This window comes from Chiloscyllium punctatum, chromosome 20, assembly GCF_047496795.1.
Source record: "Chiloscyllium punctatum isolate Juve2018m chromosome 20, sChiPun1.3, whole genome shotgun sequence".
Classification (NCBI taxonomy): domain Eukaryota; kingdom Metazoa; phylum Chordata; class Chondrichthyes; order Orectolobiformes; family Hemiscylliidae; genus Chiloscyllium; species Chiloscyllium punctatum.
The window spans coordinates 13901675-13926742 of NC_092758.1; the positions used below are offsets into that span (position 1 = coordinate 13901675).

General features: G+C 46.4%; 1 protein-coding gene across 1 annotated transcript; it reads right to left on the bottom strand.

Annotated features, from left to right (window-relative positions):
• Positions 1-2633: 2633 nt before the first annotated feature.
• LOC140491906 (zinc-binding protein A33-like) lies at positions 2634-22938 on the bottom strand. The gene is given in 7 exon segments (XM_072590359.1): positions 2634-4433; positions 5936-6045; positions 7472-7491; positions 9430-9663; positions 9871-9966; positions 22487-22516; positions 22518-22938. Coding segments are annotated over 7 exon segments (1260 nt in total). The 5' UTR covers positions 22743-22938; the 3' UTR covers positions 2634-3888.
• Positions 22939-25068: the final 2130 nt, after the last annotated feature.

The following is a 25068-nucleotide window of genomic DNA, read 5'->3' on the forward strand; positions in this document are numbered from 1 at the left end:
GCAGATTTCTTTCCCTAAAAGGGCAGGAGTGAACCAGATGGATTTTTAACAATAATTGATCGCAGATATAATCGTACCAAGAGACCCTAACGCCTACTGAGTCAACACGGCCAAAGCAAGAACAGTTGTAACAGTCACCATTACAGCTTCCCTTCATTGATTTTATTTAAATTTCACAACCTGCTGTAGTGGGATTTGAACCCTTTCCCGCAGTGAATTAGCCTCGGCCTAGGTAGCCTAGTGATGTTACTAATCCCTCATCTACTGTAACACATCCCACACTAAAAACAATGACAGATTTATATCATTGAAATGAACCATTTCACTCGTGCTATTTATATGCTGCACATCAGCGCATCCTTCAGCTCTTCTGTCAGATATTTATCTGACTTCCCCTTAAATATATCAACACGATTCACCTCAACTAGACCTAATGGTTCCCAGTTCCAATTTCTCCCTATTCTCTGGACAAAGAGGTTTATCCTGAATATCTACTAAGTATTTTGGTGATTATATCAATGCTCTTAGCTCAGCTATTCTCTACATCTACCCTAATAAATTCTTTCACAATTTTAAAAGACGTATATCATGTCATACTCCAGTCTTAACCGGACAGTAATGAACTCACAGCTGCAATCTCAAATCCATTATGCACTCTCTCCAGGAGCTTTATCTCATGTTTTGAATAAATGAACAGAGGTGCTCATAGCATGGTCCATATTTAACTTAACTTTTCAAAATTCTTGCACCTCCAGGCTCCTTCTGGGATTCTGGAACGACAGCCATACACCAGAGCAACCCATTTGTGGAACAACAGCACTCCCTTGTGAGGCAGCTATCACATGCACAATTCAATCCTTTCAAAGACACAGCAGAAACACTCTGTGGGATGAACGGTGCTACTTAACACGGAGCACTTACTCTGCACATTCTCAGAGCTTTGATGAATCAGGTCTATTTTAGCTGAAAGTGATGGTAGGACACTCAGAGAAGCTTTTTGCTCTGACAATGCTAGGGTCACTATTCTGAAGGGGTGCAGGCACAGAGGAAGCTGGGTGTAAGTGTGCACAGCGTGGTAAGATAGGTAGACCAGTTAATAAAGCATAGAGTATTCTCAGTACAACGGAGTACAGAAGTCGGTTATGCTGAACTTACACGGGACATTGGTTAAAACCTCAGCTGGAATATAGCTCTGCAAGCCACACCACACTGGAGGGAGTGCAGAAGGTATTCCCCAGAAAGGGTCCAGGGATGGGAAACTTCAGTCACTCAGATCGGAAACTCTTCTCTTTGGAGAGAAGGCCAAGAGGGGATCTGACAGGAGTTTCGAAAGTTTTCAGGAGTCTGGATAGAGTGGATAGGGAAAACCTGTTCCTACTCATAAAAGTAAATCTGTAACCACTCATTCTCATTAATGTCACAGAGATGTACAGCATGGAAACAGACCCTCCAGTCCAGCACGCCCATGCCGACCAGATATCCTAAATTAATCCAGTCCCATTTGCCAACACTTGGCCCATATCTAGGCTTGGCAAAGCAAGCAAATGTGATGCCAAGCGAGTGATTTGAATCGGAGATGCACTGCCTGGAACCGCGATGGAGTTCGATTCAATTGAGGAACTGAAAAAGGGAATGATACATGAAAACAATGTGCAAAGGGAAGGGGAAAAGACAGGAGAATGGCTCGGAGGTGGTGCAGACATGAGGAGCTGAATGGGCTCATTCCCCCGATTCCTTAACAGTGTCAGCTGCCCTTTGATCTCCTACCCTTCACTCACCAAGGCCACAAAATACTTGTTCCATGTGAAGCAGTGATATTCTTGTACATCCTTCCATTTAATTTACTGTCTTTGCTGGAAGGTGCTTACCCGTACATCGGGGGAACCCAAAGACAAAAGAACCACCTCAGCTTTTGATTAATCACTCTCCAGCCAATTGGGTACAGCCTGGATTAGTGGTGCTGGAAGAGCACAGCAGTTCAGGCAGCATCCAACGAGCAGCGAAATCGACGTTTCGGCCAAAAGCCCTTCATCAGGAATAAAGGCAGTGAGCCTGAAGCGTGGAGAGATAAGCTAGAGGAGGGTGGGGGTGGGGAGAAAGTAGCATAGAGTACACTGAGTTTGTTTCACAACATGGTTGAAGAGCTTCAGAGCAGAGGAAATGACCTGGGAGTTGCAGTGGGAGAGGGACTCCCTGAGATTCTTGTAGAGAGAGGAGGAAAACTTCTTCAAGGCAGGCATCCTTGCAAGAGGATTCGCAGTAGGGTTAAAATCAACAAGGTAAAAACAATGACTGCAGATGCTGAAAACCAAATACTGGATTAGTGGTGCTGGAAGAGCACAGCAGTTCAGGCAGCATCCAACGAGCAGCGAAATCGACGTTTTGGGCAAAAGCCCTTCATCAGGAATAAAGGCAGTGAGCCTGAAGCGTTTGAACAACCTCACAGCATAAGTGCAACACCATATCTATTCTGTGTTCGGAGGATGACTGACAGACCAAATGGTAGTGGTAAACACTGAACACTCACTCAGGTCACAGACAGCACAGGAAGATGTCATTCTGCCTATCATCTCCATGCTGGCTCTGAATTTAAAAACATTTAAAACTAAAATCAGTCCCAACGCATCTCAGTTTTCACAATGCAGGTTTTAATTTTTAATAAGGAATACAGAAAAAAAACACGGAAATCAGAAAATAAAGCAGAATTTTCAAAATACTGTTCATAACAAAGCATGTACAATATCCTTTATCCTGTTCCCTGGTTGCTCAACATCTGACACATTAGGTGCCTTTCCGAGACAATGCCCCGACCATAAAATATGGAAGTGACACACGTTCCACTCAGTGTACCTCTCAGACACACAAACAGTGAGGAATGGCTCAATGATTTCAGCAATCTTCCAAAACTACACATTGCTAACTAAATTAAAAAAGTTGATTATTTGCTTCAATAAAACCTAATAGGAGCTCTGATTATTCATTTTAAAGTAAAACATAAATCAACTGCAAAAGATTATTTATAAACCATCCATTTATGATCTATCCATTTATAAGTGAAAAAAAATCAAAGAAATTACTGTTTGCTGTCTAAAATATGTGTGTTTGGAAAGAGGAGGAGGAGCTAGGTACCACAAGATAAACAAGTACAAGAGAGCACCTGATAAAGGTATACACACAGAGAGCGAGAGAGAGTCTTCGAGCAAGAGCGACAGAAATACAAGAACCAAGAAAAAAATTGAGATACACAAGAGGGAGATTGACAAAATGTTTTGTCAATCTCTTGTCAACAAAATGTTTAAAGTTATAGAAAGTTTAACATGGGAAAAGGTAAACCCAACTTTCCAAACCACAGAAATTTCCAATTTAATCCACTGAATTTAATAGGTTAAATTGATTAATGTCAAAGCAGATTTTTGTAGCTGCAGTTCTAAAAGTCACCACTAGATGGTGGGATCCTCATTGTTCCAAGAGAAAGTGAATTTGGGAAAACTCTCCCTTGGACCCTTAACCATCAGCAGGGGGCAACTGTGCAACTAGTGAAAGGGTCATTACCCCCACCCTGCCCCCACTTCTAGTTAATGTGGGATCCAGGGAGAGAGGGAGAAAGCAAAGACTGGGGGAAGACGGGGGTGGAAGGAAGGAGAAGGAGGAGAGGGTCATGAAGAGAACAGCAGGATGTCGAGATGTCTGTTGCACCCTCTCAATCTCGGGAACTGAAAGGGGATGGGGGGAGGATAGGTCGTGGATCCCAGCGCCAGGAAAACTGCAAGATTGTAGTTTCACTGTTCATGCTGCAGGGAACGGTCACTGCATTCTAACACCCCCTTCCCCCTCCGTGCCCACCCCAGGCCAGGCCAGACCCCTCTCCCCTCCTATCCTAGCCCCTTTTCACAGGCTGCCATTGCAGAGTTGGAGGGGCTCAGAGTTGAGCCCACCGTCACTGAAGCAGGTACTAAAGAAGGCAAAGACCCTCTCTGAGAAGCTCTGGCGGAAGGTCAGGAGGTGAGACATATCCTCAGCATCGTAGAATGAGAGGCGGCCATCATCAAAATCCAGGAACACGCCGATCCGCTTCAGCTTCTTCTGGATGGGCAGCCGTTTCCACGGCAACGTGCCAGCCCAGTACGTCTCGCTGTCCCTCAGGCGGAGGGTCCAGTAGCCATTGGAAGGTGCGATCTTGACCACAACCTTGCGATCCACTGACTCCTTGGCAATACCCAGGTCCCACTTGGTCTTTCCGGCCACTCCCACCTCCCAGTAGTGCCTCCCACTGGAGAAGCTCTGAGCGCTCAGGACATTGACGCACTTATCGAATCGTTCGGGATTATTGGCCACAGGCTGCTGCTCATCGACCTCGCGGACACTGAGCAGATCCTCAGATAGCACCAGGTTAGGGTGAGCCGTGTTTGGGTCAAAGGTCAATCGGGTTGGAGCTGACAAAGAAAATAAAGGACCGTTTCAGATCATGTGACAAATATTCATTCACTAAAACATAAAAGATACAGAGGAAACCCAACTGAATATGCACTTATACAGCATCTTTAATCTAAAAAACCTCCTAAGATTCTTCACAGCAGTAATTATAAAACATATTTGACATTAGGCTAAAAGATCAGTAAGCTACTAAACAAAACTGTAATAGATAAAATGGATCCATTATTAGAAACTCACATTTAATCATGTTGTTTATTAATATTTAACTTTATTACAGCCTTTTAGGATAATAAAGTGGGCAAATCTAGAAACAGGGCATAATATCGTAAAGGTACCAAGATCGAGGGAACTCTTGGAGTTTTATGTCAAGTTATAAAGAGCTTTCTCATGGCAAAAAAATTCAGGACCTCAAAGAGAAACTGCTCATCTCTCAGAAAAGGAACTATATGATTCTGCTGTTATTCATCCCACTCTCAACTTTACACTGACTCACGGTCGGTCAATGCCTTCGTTTTAGAAAATCTCATCCTCATTTTTGGACTGACTGTCAAGAACTCCAGAGTTCCTGTCCCTGTCCTGCAAGTGGTTGATGAGGACAGTGTAGAGTGACATTTACTTTTGGATTAAAAGTGCAGAGGGAGCTCTAACCAACTCTGTACTGGACTTAGAATCAAAGAAGAGAATCATAGACTCCCTGCAGTGTGGAAGCGGGCCACTGAGTCCACATCAATCCTCCAAAGAGCATCCCACCCAGACCCACCCCCGTTACCCTATCCCTGTAACCTTGCATTTCCCCAGGCTAATCCACCTGCACATCCCTGGACACTTTGGTCAATTTTGCCTGGCCAATCCACCTCGCCTGCACAGCTTAGGACTGTGGGAGGAAACCAGAGCACCCGGAGGAAACCCACGCAGACATGGGGAGAATGTGCAAACTCCACACAGAGAGTACGGAGGCTTGAGTCAAAATCTGGGTGCCTGGCGCTGTCAGGCAGCAGTGCTAACTAGAGAGAGTGTTTGATGGGGACAGTATAGAGGTCTAACCCCATTATGTACATGGTCTGGGGACAGTGTTGAGGAAGCTTTAAATTCAGGTTATTTTCAGGTTTTTAAAAAAATTTAACCCTTTTCTAATCAACCTGTTGAAAAATGTTATTACACACCTCTGGAGCAGGTGAGACTTGAACAAGGGCCTCCTGGTCCAGGGCTAGGGACACTAACACTGGGCCAAGAACAGAGGGAGCTTTCCTCAGTATCTAACCCCAGGATGTACCTGCCCTGGGAGTGTTTGATGGGACAGTGTGAAAACTTTCACCATGTGCTCGTGGAGTGGGTGTGGGTTTTGGAGAGGATGGGGGTGAGTACATTACCAGTTGGGGAGCTGCTGGTGGGAATTAATTTTTAAAAAAACAGAAAACCTTGTATTCAGTGATTAGGTTACCCTCGGCACAAAGCATCGGAGATACACAGCCTGACTGAAAGAGCCCACGTTTGCCGTTACCTGATTCCAGGGATTTGTACATCTTCTTCCACAGGATGTACTGAAGGGGCCCAGTGTAACGGGCATTACGAAGGTGACCACTAACATCCGGCTCATTCTCGATGTGCACGCTGTGTCGAGAGAGGTGGTGGTGGGGAAGGGGGGGGGAGAATAGAAATGAGAAAGTCAGTCAGGACGGCTACCTAACACTGGGGGAAGTGGGTGAGGGCTTAGGGAGCACGCTGAGCAAAGTAAGAGACAACAGGAATTGGAGAGCAAGAAGAACGTCCACCCAGTGAGAAACAGCTGGGGCACAGAAAAGGGTTTTAAAGACAAAAGGGTAAACGACGAGAGAAACAGAGTCACTCATTTGACACAAGTCACAACACAACGATTAGTAAGTTATATTTACATAGTGCCTTTCAACCTCGTCACTTGAGATATTAGAAGTGATGACCAAGTGCTCAGACAAAGAAGTTTGTTTCTGAAAAGAACCTTATGGAGGCAAATTGAAAGCTGAAGGGTTTAACCAACGGAATTCCAGATCCTGAGGGTCTTAGGATAGCTGACAGTGATGGAACAGGAGAAATTGGGGGTTGCACGGTGTAGGAGGGGTGCTGAGATCTCCCATGGTGAACTCTTATAGTGTTATGGACTAGGCCAGACCATTCAAAATATTCTTAAGCAGGCAGGCCAGTCCATAACTTTGCAATCTGTTTCGCTAAGTGTACAGTGAAAATTACCCAGAGTAGGTTAGCTAGGTTAAGACCCGTCTACCAGGTCTTAAAACAGAAAAATATATTCACAAAATTACATAACGAAACACAAAGAACACAATAAAGAACGCCTACAGAACTCAGTCCGTCCAAACTAGACTTAATCATGCTGTTCCGAATATACACAACAGTCCCAATAAGCAAACCCCTTAAAAAAACAGTAAAAATGGAACAAATGCTTACAGGTTGAAGTTAGAAGGGTAGAAGGAGAGAGAGAGAATTTCATAGCCTATTTCCACACTCCTAAACTCCTAACTAGATCTGAACTGAACTGCCCAGCTAGAGAGCTGACCACTCCCTTTTCATTATACAGGTCACTTCTAAAACATGACCACTTTGGCCTGAAGTCTCATCCATTTACATATAAACAAAAGGCCTCTTGAAATCCTTTTTCATCTCTGTACCAAAGTAGCCACCTCAGAGCTGGGAGCTGGTTTGTGACTCCTCTGGAAAAAAAAAATCAAGGACACAGTATCCTTCAGAAACAGAACAGCTTTTAGAAAAAAAAAGGTATCAGCTTTGTGACAACAGAGATAGAGGGATGGGAAAACAACGACGAGAGTTTTAAACCCAAAACCATGAGCAGGATTTGGAGCCATCAGAGGTCTGTATGCATAAGGGCTGTATGCATAGTGACGAGTGAATCAAAGGTCAAAGTTGGGGCACAGCTGCAGAGATTTAGACAAATGGATGAACTGAAAACAGGAGCTCAACACAGTCTCTGCCATCAACCGAAAACACATTTTGTGAGACGGTGAAACAAAAAGATGCATTTACGTACCTGTCTGCTAGACCCCGGGTCTGCGGAAAGAGAACAGAATGAGGTAGAGTTAGGTGCAGTTTGACGGTTATATTCAGTGCGGAATCCTCCTGTGATATTCCTCTCTAACTGGCATCATTATCCACACCCTTGGAATGCCACATGGCTCAGGGTAAAATAAATACTGAATCACGAATTCAAGGATTTCACCAGTGCTGGGTGTGATACAGTATTACAGCACAGCAACAGGTCATTCAACCCAATAGGTCTGTACTGGCATTTATGCCTCAGGAGCCAATTCCCACGTTAGCAGCACTTTCTATTCCTTCCACTGTCTTTCTGCAGCATTCACAGAATCCCTACAGTGTGGAAACAGACCATTTGGCCCAACAAGTCCACAATGACCCGTCAAAGGTATCCCACCCCCTACCCTATTCCTCTACGTTTACCCCAGACTAATGCACCTAGCCTATGCATCCCTGAACGCTATGGGGCAATTTAACGTGACCAATTCACCTAAGCTGCACATCTTCGGACTGTGTGAGGAAACCAGAGCACCCGGGGGAAACCCAAGCAGACATGGGGAGAATGTGCAAACTCCACACAGACAGTCCCTCGGTGATATCCATGCTATTGGTCTTAAACACTCAATGCAGTAGCGGGCTCCACATTTTAACTTGCTAAAACCCATCTGAAGGGTGACTCAATAGCTCAAAACTCCCCAGGGAGCATATCCACCCAAGTTAGGAAATCTTAGGCTCCAGCAGGTCACTGTGACAGAGACTCTGAATGCAGTACAGAGGGAGCTCCACATCGTCAGAGGTGCCATCTTCTGATAGAGATTGGAGAACACCTTCATCGGCCCGAGACATTACCTGATTTCTCTCCACTGATTCTGCCAGGACTGCTGAGCTTCTCCAGCAATTTCTGTTTTTTTCGTTTCTGGTTTATAGCATCCTCAGTTCTTTTGGTTTTTATTTACTGCATTGTGTATTTTGAAAATCGAGGAGGGAATGCTCCCTGTCATCCTGGGTTAATATTTATTTATCTGGTCAATAATTAACCCTCACACAAACGTCACCGGGCTGGTAAACATAACCTGGTGATCTATTAAGTTGAGGGCTGTGCACACATTGGCTGCCGCATGGTCTCCAGGGCAACGTTTCCAAAATATAAAAAGTTACAGTGCACTTTCAGACAGCACAATAAGAAAAAAAAAATGAGCCCCCATTTCTCATTTCACAGGGCACCGCCGAACTATTCTGTCACACGAGACAGTCAGCGGTTTCCAAACGAAGGAAGTGAGAGGAGCCAGCTTGCTCTCAGCAGCTGAGCTCAAACCCACAAACAGCTGGGTACAGGAACAGAACCAAGGAACAAGCCAAACCCAAACAGGTTTAACCTGAGGGCCACCATGCCTCAGGCAAGGAGAGAGAACGAGAAGGAGGATCCTTCATGGTCATCTCAGCCAGTGCGGGAATTGAACCCAGGCTGTTGGCATCACTGTGCATCGCCAACCAGCTGTCTGCCCAACCGAGCGATTTTTAAAAAAAAAGATTGCAAGTTTGAAGTATGCCTTCAACATCAAACTCTCAAAGTCTGCAGCCCATTATGGCAGTAGCCATTATTATCTATCTGAGAGTCCCTGTTTTATTCAGGTTCCTGGGGATTGCACCTGTTGCAGCTCAACGTGAGAGCAAATAGATTTAACCCTTTCTTCCCTTCCCACAGCCAATTTTCCACCAGCCATATTCAGGAGGAAGCCAATTCAGACCCCACTTTTCACGTTCCTTACACCCGAAACATTGACTCGCCTGCTCCTCGGATGCTGCCTGACCTGCTGTGCTTTCCCAGCGTCACACTTTCCGACTCGGACTCTCCAGCATTTGCAGTCCTCACTTTCTCCTTCTGTTCACACCCAGTCACATGTCAGCGCCCCCCCGCCCCCCAATCCTACTGCCACCCCACACAGGCATTACCTCAAACAGCACCGTGGTCTTTAGTTGCTCCAGACAACCCTGGGTCCTGCTGATGAGCTGCTCCAATTCCTCTAGCCCTGTGTCCAGGTGCTCGATGTGTCTCTGCAGCTTCTCCAGAGCAGACGCCGAGTCCCGCTGCAGTTCAGTCATCAGGCTGCTCTCCTCCTTCCACAGGATCTGGTGCATCCTCTCAAAGTCACTCCTCACTCTTAGCTGGAGCTCAGCTGATTCCCTCTGCAAAAGAAGACAGAGTCTGAAAACACCCATTCAGCCCATCCTTTCATGGGATAGCCCATTCAGCCCCACACCCAGCTGCTCTTTCCACAGTTTTAACTTCCTGATTTCTTTTCCCTTTTCTGGACCCTGGATAATTTCACCCCTTGCGTCACGACAAGCTCAGTCCAGGATCTGAAGGATCATCGGGATTCATCCAATGTTTACCTGGATTCCCACAATCTTTTCCTCGTCCCTTTTCTTCATCTTCACAATCATGTCCTTCTTGTCCCGGTGACATTTCTGGAGATCAGTCAGTTGTTTCTGAAAGGTAACATCGAAAGGCTTTAAAAACAACTCTTTTGGACTCAAGCATCCAGGTGCTGAGAATGGGAATGGTCCAATTCGGACACGATTAGCATGGAGTTTCCACTTTTTGGCCAATTCCTGCTGTCAATTACCCCCAGCCCCGTTTGAGAAGAGCTCATCCACGAAGAATAAACTTCACTTGCATATCCACCACAAACTAGTGCTGAGGCAACATGGTGGCTCAGTGGTTAGCACAGCTGTCTCACAGCGCCAGGGACCCGGGTTCGATTCCTGCCTCAGGTGATTGTCTGTGTGGAGTTTGCACAATCCGCCCGTGTCTGTGTGGGTTTCCTCCGGGTGCTCCGGTCTCCTCCCACAGTCCAAAGATGTGCAGCTCAGGTCAACTGGCCATGGGAAACTGTCCATAGTGTTTGGTGCATTAGTCAAAGGGAATTGGATCTGGGAGAAAATAAACATGGAGGGTAAACCTGCAAGCAATATCAAGATGGAGAGCAATCTATATCTTTAAACATATAAAAAGGGAGAGACCAATGTGAGCATGGGCCCCTTCGAGAACAAGGCAAGGGAAATATGGGGGAAATCAGTAAATGGTAGAGGCCCTGAATAAATAGTTTGCATTAATCTTCACAGTAGAAGGCACAAATAATGTTACAAAAATACACAATCAAGTGGCAAAAGGGAGAGAGGAAATAAATGTAATAACTAGCATTAGAGAAAAAGCTCTAGGGAAACCAATACAGCCCCTGGATCTCATGGATTGCACTCTGGGATTTTAAAGGGGTTAGCTATAGAGATGGTAGATGCACTGGTAGGAACTCTTAGTTTTCCAATCCTCCAGGACTCCAGAATCTGTCTTTGAAACCCTTTATTCAAAAACAGATGATATAAACTTAAATTGGCCAGTTAGCTCAAAATGTGTAATTGGGAAAATTATTTGAAATCCACCATAAAAGGATGTAATAGCAGAGCATTTAGAAATACATCACATGTTCAAGCAGAGTCAATCTGGCTTCACAAAGGGAAATCACAAAGGGACACATTTGGAATTCTTTGAATAGACGAGGGTAGATACAGGGGAGCTGGTAAATGCAATGGAGTTAGACTTCATAAAGGCATCCAATTAGGTACTTCAAGCAAGGCTACTTAGCAAGATAAGGACCAATGGTGTTGGGGCATGGATCGAGGATTGGCTAATTATTAGAGGTCAGAGTTGAGATAGGGGGCATTTTCAGAATGACAACCTTAAACTAGTGCAGTGCCACAGGGATCAGTGCTGGGGTCCCAAGCATCTACAATATATTAATAAATTCACTTTCCTCAACCAAGTTATCATTACCAAGTTTGCAGCTGCTACAAGAATAGGTGAGAAGGTTAGGACGATAGTCTACAGAGAGAGATAGACAAGTTGAACAAAAATACTCAGCAGGTGGGAACTTTGGAGGTCAGCTACTTTGGACGAAAGCATAAAATGAGCTGAATGTTATTTAAGTGGAGAAAGACTGCAGAAAGTCACGGATTTGACAGTCCAGCTGCATAAATCACAAAAGACAAAGGTTTAGCAGGTACTAGTAAAGTCAAATGTAATGTTGAGTCCCTTATGTAAAGGAAGATACACCTCACTGGAGGCAGTCCTGAGATGGTTCATAGGCTTTATACTGGGCACAAAGGAACTGTCTAATGAGGAGAGGTTAGGTCGGTTGGGCTTGTATTCCAAATTTAAAAGAATGAGAGGTAACCTTATTGAAATGAACGTTCTTCGGGGCTTTGTCAAATGTTGAAAGGTTGTTTCTACTTGTAGGAGGGCCTAGGATCGGAGGCATAATTTCAGGATAAGAAGTCACCCAATTAGGACAGAAAGGAGGAGGGATTTCTTCTCTCAGAGGGTGGTGAATCTGTGGAATTCTTCACTGCCGAGGGTCGGTCATTAAGTGTATTCAAGGCAGAGATATAAACAGGTCTTTGCTCAGTCAGGGGATCGGGGTTATGGAGGAAAGGGCAGGAAAGTGGAGTTGAGAATGATCATATGTGACATGATCGGATTGAATGGGAGAATAGACGTGATACTGAGTACAGAAGTTGGGAGGTCATATTGTGGCTGTACAGGACGTTGGTTAGGCCACTTTTGGAATATTATGTGTAATTCTAGTCTCCTTCCTATTGGAAAGATGTTGTGAAACTTGAAAGGGTCCAGTAAAGATTTACAAAGATGTTGCCAGGGTTGGAGGATTTGAGCTATAGGGAGAGGCTGAACAGGCTGGGGCTGTTTTCCCTGCAGGGTCGCAAGCCGAGGGGTGACCTTATAGAGGTTTATAAAATCATGAGGGGCATAGATAATAAATTGACAAGGTCTTTCCCATGGGGTGGGTGAGTCAGAACTGAAGGGCATAGGTTTAGGGTGAGAGGGGAAAGATTTAAAGGAGACCTAAGGGGCAACGTTTTCACACAGAGGGTGGTACGTGTATGGAATGAGCTGCCAGAGGATGTGGTGGAGGCTGGTACAATTGCAACATTGAAGAGGCATTTGGATGGGTATATAAATAGGAAGGGTTTGGAGTGATATAGGCTGGGTGCTGGCAGGTGGGACGAGATTAGGTTGGGATATCTGCTCGGCATGGACGGGTTGGACCGAAGGGTCTGTTTCCCTGCTGTACATCTGTGACTCTACATGACCCACTTCTGCTCCTACGTCTATTGTCAGAAAGGTTCCTCAATATATTTTAACTTAGTAACTTTGTGCCTTTTAGTCAAAAGGTGGCAGAAAATGAATGACTATGTGAAAGCAACTGCAATTTGTGAAAATTCACGGTGGTGATTAATTTAATTTGGAGGAATGGCCATTTTGTGGGCAAGGAACAGTTCCGCTATAAAATAATCCAGAATTACGATTCAGTCTAGAATTAATAGTTAGTCACAAGTTGACCATGAAATACTATTATAAATTCACACTGATACACTTGGCTCTTAACTACAATTTAAAATAGGAGAGCATTTTCCATCTCCTTAGATAGTGAAACCGTCCACCCCACATGCAGCAAGACCTGGACAACTTAGATGCTTGGATTACTATGTGAAAAAGTAATATTCACACCACATCAGGACCAAGCAATGACCATCCGCAACAAGAGAAAGTGTAACTATTTCCCCTTGAAAATCAGCGCTATTATCCACACTGAACATGCCCCGAATCAAGATCCTGGGACTTAACGTTGACCAGAAACGGAATTGGACTAGTGATATTAACACTGTGGTACAAGAGCAGGAACCCTGCAATGATAGCTCACCCCCTGCACCCCCCCCCCCCCACCAATCTCTAAGACATAAATCAGGAGTGTGATGGAATATTCCTCATTTTCCTTGATGAGTTCAACTTCAACAAGACTCAAAAAGCTCAAAACAATCCAGGACTAAAGCAGCCCACCTGATTGGCAGTCCATTCCCACCTTAAAGATTTGAAGATATGTGGAGAGGTGACCAGACCTGGGCAAGAAGATTCTAAGCAGCTGAAACTGGAGAGCATCTTAAAATGAGAGAATTCCAGAGCCTTGTGCCTTGACATCTGAAGAGTGATTACAATCTGGGATGTACTAGGGGCCAGAATTGGAGAAAATCAAAGAACCCAATGCGCTGCAAGGCTGGAGGAGATCATATACAGGAAGGAACAAGGTGGCAGAAAGGTTTGAACACAAGGACGAACATTTTAAAACGAAGGCCTTGCCAGAAAGGATCCACTAAGTCTATAAGCACTGAGTAAGTGAGCAAATGGGGCTGAGTGCAAGTTGGGATAGAGAGGTCAGGTTCCACTTCCAGATCAAATCAACTTGTCATTCTCAATTGCTTCATCCAGTTTGCCAGTGTGCATCTTCACCTTCAGTCATATGTTAGTCAAGCTGATGACTAGTTAAAGTTTGAGGCAGTTTTATTCTGTGCGCGGTTTCTTTCGAGATGACAAGACTTTCAGTTCCTCTCTCCCATGGTGAACTCCTCTTGGAGAGCAGGCGACCAGAGGTGCCAGGAATGGAACGGAAGCCAACTGATCTTCTGGATTCCAAGCATGACATTGTGCTTCAGAGATACGTGAAGGCGGACAGCAGAGCCTAAGAGCATAGGGCCTTTTTGTCAATGGTAGGATCATCACTGGACATGCCAGCACTGTGCATCCCCCATTACCATTGGAGAGATAGTGGGTGGCCAACTACTTAAACTGCTACAGTCCATTTGGTTTCGGTATTCTCACTGTTCTGTTAATGATGGAATGTCAGGATTTTGACCCATTGACAGTCAAGAAATGGCAATATCATTCCAAGTCAAGCTGGTGATCGTCTTGGAGGAAATATTCCAAATGGTGGCATTCCCAAGCACCTATCACCTGTGTTCCTTTACATAACGCTTTGGAAGGTGCTGCCAAAGGTGTGCTGTCCTGTAGGGATCGTGCCCTGCTTTTATGGTAACACTAGAGAGGGGTACGTGGTGAGACAAACTGGACTTCAACAACACTTTGCTGCTACTGATGGCTCACAGTTTGAGCTGTCCAGGGTTGACTTGCTAGACCTGTTCTGAATCCATTCCACTTGGTACAATGCATCCCACTTGCTACAGAATACACAACGGAGAATATCCAAGCCTGAGGACAGGGCCTCACTTGTATACGAACTGTGTACTAGTCACCCTGGATTGGTACTGACATGGACAGACACATCTGCGACAGGGAGGCTGGTAAGAATGAGTTCAAGTAGGTTTTTCTCCCCCGCTTGTTAACTCGCACCATCTGTTACACACCCTCTTATAACTTTCAGGACTTAGCCAGATCAGTCAGTAGCGATGGTAACGAATCACTCTGGACGGTGGAAATCAATCTCTCCCACCCAGAGGACATTACATGCCTTTGCCACCCTCTCTGCTTCTTAGAGACTCACAGGGTCACACAGCACGGAAACCAAAATTGCTGTCTAACCAGTCCATGGGTGGCATGGTGACTCAGTGGTTAGCACAGCTGCCTCACAGCACCAGGGACCCGGGTTCGATTCCTGCCTTGGGCAACTGTCTGTGTGGAGTTTGCACATTCTCCCAGTGTCTGCGTGGGTTTCCACCGGGTGCTCCGGTTTCCTCCCACAGTCCAACATGTGCAGGTCAGGTGAACTGGCCACGCTAAATTGCCCATAGTATTAGGTGCATTAGTCTGGGGTAAATATAGGGTAGGGGAATGGGTCTGGGTGGGTTACTCTTCGGAGGGTCGGTGTGGACTTGTTGGGTCGAATGGCCTGTTTCCACATTGTAGGGAATCTAAATCTATGTCAAACATAATCTCAAATAATCCAGTCTCACCTACCAGCTCCTGGCCCATATCCCTCCAAAAAAAAACTTTCTTATTTATGTACTTATCTCAATGTCTTTGCGGAATTACTGATTTAGCAGCTAACAACCCCTCTTTCAGGGGATTTAAAAAAAACACTATCTGGTTTATTACACATTCCTGGAGGTGGTGGGATTTGAACCAATGCCTCCTGGTCCAGAATCAAGGACACTATCACTGCACCAGAGACCCCAACCCCTCTCTCGGATTGCTCCAATATAAAAGTAGCACCAGTCCTCATACATCATGAGATGAGACTTACAGAATGCGTCTTTTCTGATGCTGATCTCAATGCCACTTCCTGCAATGGTTTTACACAACTGAATGTCTGGTCCAAGTCTTTCGATGACAGCAACCATGTTGTTGTGGTCCTGGAGTCACAAAAGCCAAGTAAAGACAGAAGATCCCCTTTCCTCTAAGACTTTAGTGAACCAGATAGGTTTTTACAACAACCCAACAGCATTGCACTCTCTTTTACTGAATCCACCTTTCTTATCAAGAATTAAAATTCTCAAACTGCACTGGCGCAATTTAAACTCCAGCTCATCAGGATTACAAAGGCATCCATTTGAGAAATCCTTGCACTGTAACTTCCTGACGCCCAGAAGAGTTGGTGTTGCCTCACCAATTCAGAGTAGGCACGATCTAAATGGACTAGTACAAAATTCTGAAGGGGCTGAATGGCCTCATCCATATAGGACAGAAGGACTAGAAGCAGGAGTTAGCCACTCAGTCCCTCGTGCCTATTCTGCTATTCAATACGATCACGGCTGATCTCATTACAGCATCAACTCCACTTCCCTACCTGCTCCCTGTCACCCTTTAACCCCGTTACTAATAAAAAATCTGTCAGTCTATCGCCTCAAATTTATGCAATGACCCAGCACCCACTGCAGTTTGCGATAGTAAATTTCACAGATTCACACCCTATTAGGAGAAGTAATTTCTCAAACAAAGACAGAAGTTGCTGGAAAAGTTCAGCAGGTCTGGCAGCATCTGTGAAGAGAAATCAAAGTTAATGTTTCAGGTCCGGTGACTCTTCCTCAGAACGCTGGAGTTCTGAGGAAGGGTCACCGGGCTCGAAACGTTAACTTTGATTTCTCTTCACAGATGCTGCCAGACCTGCTGAGCTTTTCCAGCAACTTCTGTCTTTGTTTCTGATTCATAGCATCTGCAGATCTTTTGTTTTTTTACTAAGTAATCTCTGATCTATTTTAAATCTGTCACTCCTTAACCTGGAACTATGACCTCTCATTCTTCTTTGGCTGATGAGGAAACATCCTCTCTACATCTACTGGACAGGACAAAACAGTCAGAGATCACAGTACATGGCCAGTGTCAGTTCTGTACACTCAATGGGAAGCAATCTCATTGAAATCATAGAATCCATACAATGTGGAAACAGGCCTTTCGGCCCAACGAATCCACACCAACCCTCCGAAGGGTAACCCACCCAGAACCATTCCCCTACCATATTATCCTACATTTACCCCCGACCAATGCACCTAACTTGCACATTCCTGAACACTTTGGGCAATTTAGCATGGCCAATTCACCTAACCTGCACATCTTTGGGAGGGAACAGGAGCACCCGGAGGAAACCCACGCAGACATGGGGAGACCGTGCAAACTCCAAACGACCCAAGGCTGGAATCAAACCTGGGCCCCTGGCGCTGTGAGGCAGCAGTGCTAACCACTGAACCACCGTGCCGCACTTATTGAATCTTTGTGGAATGCTTTGAAAGGGTAGATTCTCTTTCTCACTAGCTGGAGAACCTAGATCCAGAGGTCATAGACTCAGTTCAGGGTGGTAGCTATTTAGGACGGAGAAGCAAAACATTATACGCTCAAAAGGTTGCAATTCTGTATAACTCTTGACCGCAGGAGATTGTAGATGTTCAGACAGTGGCTATATTTAAGCCCAAGGTTGTTAGGTTGCTCGACACTAAAGGGAATCACAGGACATTCGGGTGAGTGGAATTCCTGTTGAAGACTAGCCACTTCAAGAGTGGCAAAACAGGGACAAGGCGTTATGACCTGCTTCATTCCCGTTAATGCGATTCCATATTCTCCCATCCCAGATGCACGGGATTGATATGCAGGCGGAGTTGAAATATTTGCTTATTTCACAATTTGCTGATCATGAGAAGCTCTGGGGAGACAAAGTTACTAAATTGTTCAGCTCACTCTGCATAATATTGGAAGTAGGAGGATGGATGACAGTAGCTTTAAGCCACGGTACATCAACAAATGACGTGACTCATGACTGAAACTAGCCTAAAAAAAAACTGTTCCAGCTACAGGAAGTGGCGGAGAGAAAGAGAGAGACAGGCAGAGACAGAACAGGTGGATTTTGGAGGCTTGCACTCACTCACCCAGTTTTAGCTACTTAATCTTCCACCTTACTGGTTGTTTTTTTTTCCCACTAGAGTCAGCTAAGAGGTCAGTATCAGTGCTGTACACTTAATGGGAGGCAATCTCATAGAAACCATTGAATCCCTACAGTATGGAAAATGCCTGAGAGATCTCTGTGCCCATGTACATAGATCCCTCAAAAGTTGCCACTTAGGTTAATAGGGTTGTTAAGGCGGCATACGGTGCGTTAGCTTTTATTGGTAGAGGGATTGAATTTCGGAACCATGAGGTCATGCTGCAGCTGTACAAAACTCCGGTGCAGCCACACTCAGGAGTGTTGCGCACAGTTCTGGTCACCACATTATAGGAAGGATGTGGAAGCTTTGGAAAGGGCGCTGAGGAGATTTACTAGGATGTTGCCTGGTATGAAGGGAAGGTCTTACGAGGAACGTTTGAGGGACTTGAGGTTGTTTTCGTTAGAGAGAAGAAGATTGAGAGGTGACTTGATTGAGACAATCAGAAGGTTAGATCGGGTGGACAGCAAGAGCCTTTTTCTTTGGATGGGGATGGCTAACATAAATGGGCATAGCTTCAAATTGAGGGGCGATAGATATAGGACAAAGTAATAGGAGCATGGAATAGTTGTAGACTCACCACCTTTACAAGCATTTAAATGGTCATTGGATAGGCATATGGACAAGAATGGAATAGTGTAGATTAGATGGGCTTCAGATTGGTTTCGCAGGGTGATGCAACATTGACAGCCAAAGGACCTATACTGCGCTGTAATGTTCTATGTTCTTAAGAGGTCTGGCTGTCACACAGACAAGCCCAGACAGCAATTGTGAACAAGTCATTCACCCTCAGGCACTAATAATTAATAGAGCAGGACACTTTCCACGTGGGACGCATATGCACCTACTCTCACATACAGGTCCATGTAATCTTAGTCAAGCAGCTACAAAGTGCTCACATAGGTGCACAGAATTTTCAATGGGGTTCACAAGTTACCAGCAACAGGTAACTCCCCTCTGCCTAAGGGAACAAGACAACTCAGTATAGTCTCCAACTCCTGCTCCAGACAGGGGCCCAGCAAGGAAAACTGCTCAGAATCCCAGGTGAATGACTCGAGGCTCGTTCTTAAAGAAAACCAAAAGTATAAGCCCAAGTGTATCTTGATCACAGTATAATGAGCAAGGATTTCCTTCTCAAACTAACTGGGGATAGCAGATTGGTAAGCTCTGGGGACATGGGTTCAAACCCCACCATGGCAGCTTAAACTCAGTCACTAACTCTGTAATGGAAAGCTGGTTTCAGTAAGACTGACCATGACAACGACAACAATCATCAGTTGTAAAAACCCACTGGGGTTTTAGTCTGAGGGAAGGAAGTCTACAATCCAAACCCAGTCTGGGCTACAAGCGAGTCCCGATCCATGGCCTAATCATCCCCAGCCCAAGCCCACATCCAGGATATCAGTGAAAGTCCCAGAATCAGAATTCACATTCAGCATCCGTGCTCTCCTGAGATTGGGTGAGGCTGGCCCAGATCTGCACAATGTGTGGGTTTGAGGCAAAAAAAACCCCAAATTGTCCAAATAACCTTTTTTTAAAAAAAAGAAAAGAAAAAGCAATTGACACAACCCCAACCCATGAACACTGGTTAGCTCGCTGCCTTTCAGTACAGAATATTCAGCTTTGAGTTGACTTTCTATGGGAGAGACGAGATGACATTGAGGGACAATTGCACCTTGTTCCCCTACAAACAGCTAGGCGCCTCGTTTGTTAATTCAAAGTCATGCAGGTCAGTACGAATAACTAAGTACCCTATCATCGAATCAAAGGAACGTATCTAAGCAGTGGATTTCTGCAAATTGAAGAATCGTATTATGCAGGAGGCTGTTCTGCAGTATATGTGTTATCTTTTTGAAGATAATATAGAATAGTGTCACTCCCCAATGACATTTTCTGCCCCTAAGAGCTGACTCTATGTTGGATATTATTTTAGACTCTGATTCCATTTCCCTTTCAGGCAGTGAATCCAGATTGCTGGGTTTAAGAAAAACTCCACCTTTTATTTCTGTCTTTTTTGCCAATGGTCAATTTGTATCCTCCTGATACAGTTCCTCCTCCCTTAAAAAATTTGAGGATTTTAAAGCCAGAAAATGTAACGTAGCTGAATTCTGATTCAGGATCATAAGGAATAGATGCAGGGGTAGACCATCTAGCCCCTTGAGCCTGCCCCACTATTCAACAAGATCATGGTCGATCCCTTCATGGGCTCAGCTCCACTTGCCTGCCCGTTCCCTATAGTCCTTAATTCCTTTACTGTTCAAAGATCTAGCTATCTTTGCCTTAAAAGCATTCAAAGTAGCCTCAGCTGCTTCACTGGGCAGGGGACTCCACAGACTCTCAATCCTCTGGGTGAAGAAGTTCCTCCTCAACTCAGTCCTAAACCTGTTTCTCCTTAATTTTGCGTTTATGCCCGCTAGTTCTAGATTCATCCTGCAGGACCATGATCATTTTAACAATGTTCAATCGCAGGCAATAAATCAGCAGTCAAATTGCCCATAGTAGGAAGCAGCGAACTGCATTTAACGAGCTGAATGGCACATTTCCAGTGAGCTTGCATTGAACAAAACGCCAGACCGGAGAAATCCCCGCCCCACCCTCAACAAACACTCACCCAAAGTCGCAAAAATAGTAAGCATCGAGACACAAACTCTCAGCTTGGTTAAAACTTTAAGGGAGAACTTGCCTTTCACAACCTCAGAATGACTCAAACCCCTTTATGACCACGACAATGCTTTTAAAATACGGTCACTGTCACAAAGTAAATAACACAAAGGTCAATTTTTAAACATCAGGACAGAGTCAGACAGCTCTAAAGCACAGAAAAAGGCCTTCCGGCCTGTTGACTCTGCACAGACGGAAAACAGCGCTGAAAATGTGTTACTGGAAAAGCACAGCAGGTCAGGCAGCATCCAAGGAGCAGGAGAATCGACGTTTTCGGGCATGAGCCCTTCCAAAGATGGAAAACAACCACATTCCCATAAACAACACGCTAATTTGTTCTTTTCTTAATTAAAGCAGGTGAAGCACAAAGATCGAAACAGGACTTCAGTTGTAACAGGTCTTCAATACTTCCATAAAAAAGACAGAATTGTGACACTGCAGAAGGATGCCACTGTCTGCAATACAGTAGGAGATTTATTCTCATTTACATCCTCCCAGATGGGGCATTTGATTAAAGTCCCACCTGAAGGTCAGCACCTCTGGCAGTGCAGCACTCCCTCAGCCCTACAGTTAGGCTTATGCTTGAACACTAAAGCGGGGCTTGACCCCACAATTCTCTGACTTGGCTGAAGTTAAACTGAACATAATTAGGCCACACCTAGAGTGTGATGTCCAGCTCCAGTCACTGCTCATTGAGAAGGATTCAAAGATTCTCGAGAGGGTGCAGAGCTGATTTACCAGAATGGTTTCAGGAATGGGTGATAGTTTTGCACAGATGTGAGATTGCTCTGAAGAACAGTCACTGGATTTGAAGTGTTAACTATGCTTTCTCTCCAGAGATGCTGCCAGACCTGCTGGATTTCTCCAACAGCTTCAGTGTTTGTTTAGATCTTCAGCAGCGACGGTTTTTTATTTAGTATAAGTTTGAAGGGAAATTTGAACAAGCCCATGCAAGATGATGCCAGAGAAAAGTGAGGTACACAAAGAAACACTGTTCCAACGAGCTGATGATACAAGGGACCAGGGGACACAGACTGCGGTCTCCGGGCAAGATATAGAGGGGGTATTTGAGGAAGAACTTTCACCTTAAACATAGCGTACTGGAAAGATCTGGAACTTGGCCTCAGGAGTGTAAGCAGAGATGATGAGTTCAAAGAACATTATATTGATATGAGCTCGGAAGGAGATAACCTGTTGGAGCTACAAGAGACACACTATGGGGGCGGAAGAGAGGGGGGGGGGGGCGAGGGAGAGGGGGGGGGCGAGGGAGAGGGGGGGGCGAGGGAGAGGGGGGGGGGGCGAGGGAGAGGGGGGGCGAGGGAGAGGGGGGGGGCGAGGGAGAGGGGGGGGCGAGGGAGAGGGGGGGAGCGGGGGGAGGGGGGGGGGAGGGAGGGAGAGGGGGGAGGGGGGAGGGGGAGGGGGGGGGAGGGGGGGGGAGGGAGGGGGGGGAGGGGGGGAGGGAGGGGGGGGAGGGGGGGGAGGGAGGGGGGGGGAGGGAGGGGGGGGAGGGGGGGGGGAGGGAGGGGGAGGGGGGGGGAGGGAGGGGAGGGAGGGGGAGGGGGGGGGAGGGAGGGGGGGGGAGGGAGGGGGGGGGAGGGAGGGGGAAGGGGGGGGGGAGGGAGGGGGGGGGAGGGAGGGGGAGGGGGGGGGAGGGGAGGGGGAGGGGGGGGGAGGGGGGGGGAGGAGGGGGGAGGGAGGAGGGGGTAGGGGGCAGGGGAGGAGGGGGTAGGGGGGCAGGGGAGGAGGGGGGTAGGGGGGCAGGGGAGGAGGGGGGCAGGGGAGGAGGGGGGTAGAGGGGGCAGGGGAGGAGGGGGGTAGGGGGGCAGGGGAGGAGGAGGGGGGGGAGGGGGGCAGGGGGAGGGGAGGGGGGGGGGAGGGGAGGGGGGGGAGAGGGAGGGGGGGGAGAGGGGGGGGGAGAGGGTGGGGGGAGAGGAGGAGGGGGTGGGGGGGAGGAGGGAGGAGGGAGGAAAGAGGAGCCTCTGAGACGGAACGCAATTGGCGAGGGGCCGAATGGGCGCGGGGTTGAGGAGTGCGCACCTACAGGTCCCCCGGGGGCCGGGGGGGAGCCGCTCACCTGTAACTTGAGGCGGACATCCTGGGTGCTGCGCCCCCCGGAGCCTCTCCACCACCCCGGCCACCAGGTAATTACTGCGGAAACTCCTGGAGCTGAAGCGGCGGCGACACTGGGGGCAGCTGAAGCTGGTCTGGGAACCTCCCCAGAATTGTAAGATGCACTTCTTACAGAAATGGTGCATGCATTCCAACATCACCGGCTCCTGGAACATCTCATAACAGATACAGCAGGTCAGCTCATCTGTCACACCCTGCATCTTCACTCAATCACTTCCCCAAGGAGTCAACACAGTCACAGGACACTTTCCAAATTTCATAAACTCGGGGCAAAACGACTTTCGATTTTAGCCAGTGCTCCGCCCATGACTTTTTGTCGCTCTTCCCTCCCTCTGTTACCATTGCACCAATAATCTCTCAGTCAACAAGAGACCAGGAACTAGTTCAGGGTCCCTCTGCACCAATCTTCACCAGCAGCTGCCTGAGTGAAAGACACAAAAGGTGGGACTAGGAGACGGAAACTGTAATGGTTGTCTGTCAGTGACATTAGACCGCGGAAGGACAAATTACAGAGTAGGGTTGAATGTTCATCAATGTGTGGACGATGAATCATACTGTCACATTCCTCAGGGTTCTCTCCTGTAAATACACAGACACTCCCCAGGGACCCCCCTGAAAATACACACACACTCCCCAGGGACCACCATAAATACACCCACACTTTCCAGGCATCCCCCGGTAAATACACACACACTTTCCCCAGGGACCCACCTATAAATACACACACACAATCCCCAGGGACCCCCCCCCCCCCTGTAAATACACACACACTCCCCAGGGATCCCCCTGTAAATACACACATGCACACACTCCCCAGCCTCCCCCCCCCCCCCCCCATAAATACATGCACACTCCCTGAAATGACTGTTTTTGCTGCGCCTTTTCCAAGGTCTCACACTGACCAAGGGTGTGGAGGTGCTGGTATTGGACTGGGGTGTACAAAATTAAAAATCTCACAACACCAGGTTATAGTCGAACAGGTTTATTTGGAAGCACTAACTCTTGGCGCGCTGCTCCTTCGTCAGGTGGTTGTGGAGCAGGATCATAAGACACAGAGCTTATAGCAAAAGATCACACTGTCATATCTACAACTGACACAATATTTTGAACAAACTTATATTGCTGTTTAGTCACCTTTTAGAATGGTTTGCAGATTTCAATTCATTAATGTGAAAATCCCAGAGCTACTTTCAAATCACATTCTTGAGCTAGCTGTCTCAGGGTAAGGAGACAGTCATTCATTACTGATTAAAAAGCAAAATCATTTCCTTACAAGTGTTCTGGAATTCTTGACCACAGAAAGTGGTGAATGTTCCGTTGTTCAGTATATTTGGGATTGACATTAATTGACTTTCATACACTCCGAACTGAGGGATCTGGTGATAGTGTTTGAACACTGAACTAAGGTCGATGATCTGTTAGGGTCCATTGGAAGGCAGTGCAAATGTGGTCGACTGTAGGCCACTTCCTGCTGATCGCATTTTATCGAAAGTCTCCTGAAGGTAAACCATTGCCACTGGTTCCCTCTTATCAATTCTGCTTGCTACATCCTGAAAAATGTCCTGTAGATTTGTCAAGCACGCTGACAATGTCTGAACCTGTCACTGTTTTCCAAGTGCTCTGCTATTAAATCATTTTTTTAAAGATTCCCTACAGTGTGGAAACAGACCCTTCAGCCCAACAAGTCCACACCAGCCCTTCAAAGAATAACCCACCCAGACCCATTTCCCTCTCAATAATGCACCTAACACTGTGGGCGGTTTAGCATGGGTAATTCACCTAGCCTGCACGCACATCTTTTGGACTGTGGGAGGAAACCGGAGCACTTGGAGGAAACCCACGCAGACATGGGGAGAATGTGCAAACTCCACACAGTCAGTCGCCCAAGGCTGGAATTGAAAGGGGAACCCTGGTGCTGTGAGGCAGCAGTGCTAACCGCTGAGCCACAGTGCCACCCTTTAACAGACTTTAACATTTGTCCCACTACGGATGTTAGAAACTGGGTCGATAATTCCCTGCTTTATCTCTCCCTCCTTTTTTAAACAGAGAATGAATAATTTTGAATGAATGGATAATTTTATTGTCACCTGTATTTTACAGTACAATACAATCAAACACAGTGAAAAGCTTTCATTTGTCACTACGATTCGATGTTATTTTGGTTAATTTAAGAATAAAATTTTTTTAAAAATCAAGCTTAAAGAGAGTCCATCAGTCCTGAGGCAGCTTATCACCATAGTTTCTGTGCTGTGTGACTGGATGATACCTGTGCCATCTTCCCTCCACCAGCACCATCCACACGAAACTCAACCAATATCAAAATTGCCTGATCTCCAGGTGTCACCACTGCCTACACTGGACCCACAGAACTCACCTAGTCCCATCTCTTGCTGCTGGGCCTACCACGTTGATATTACTGTGATGCCCTTCTGCCATTGCTTCACCAATGCCAATCCTCAGGCACCATCTTTTGCCACTGGGTCTACCTGGCAGACTTCACCTCTGCTGAGGTTACATTAGCTACCC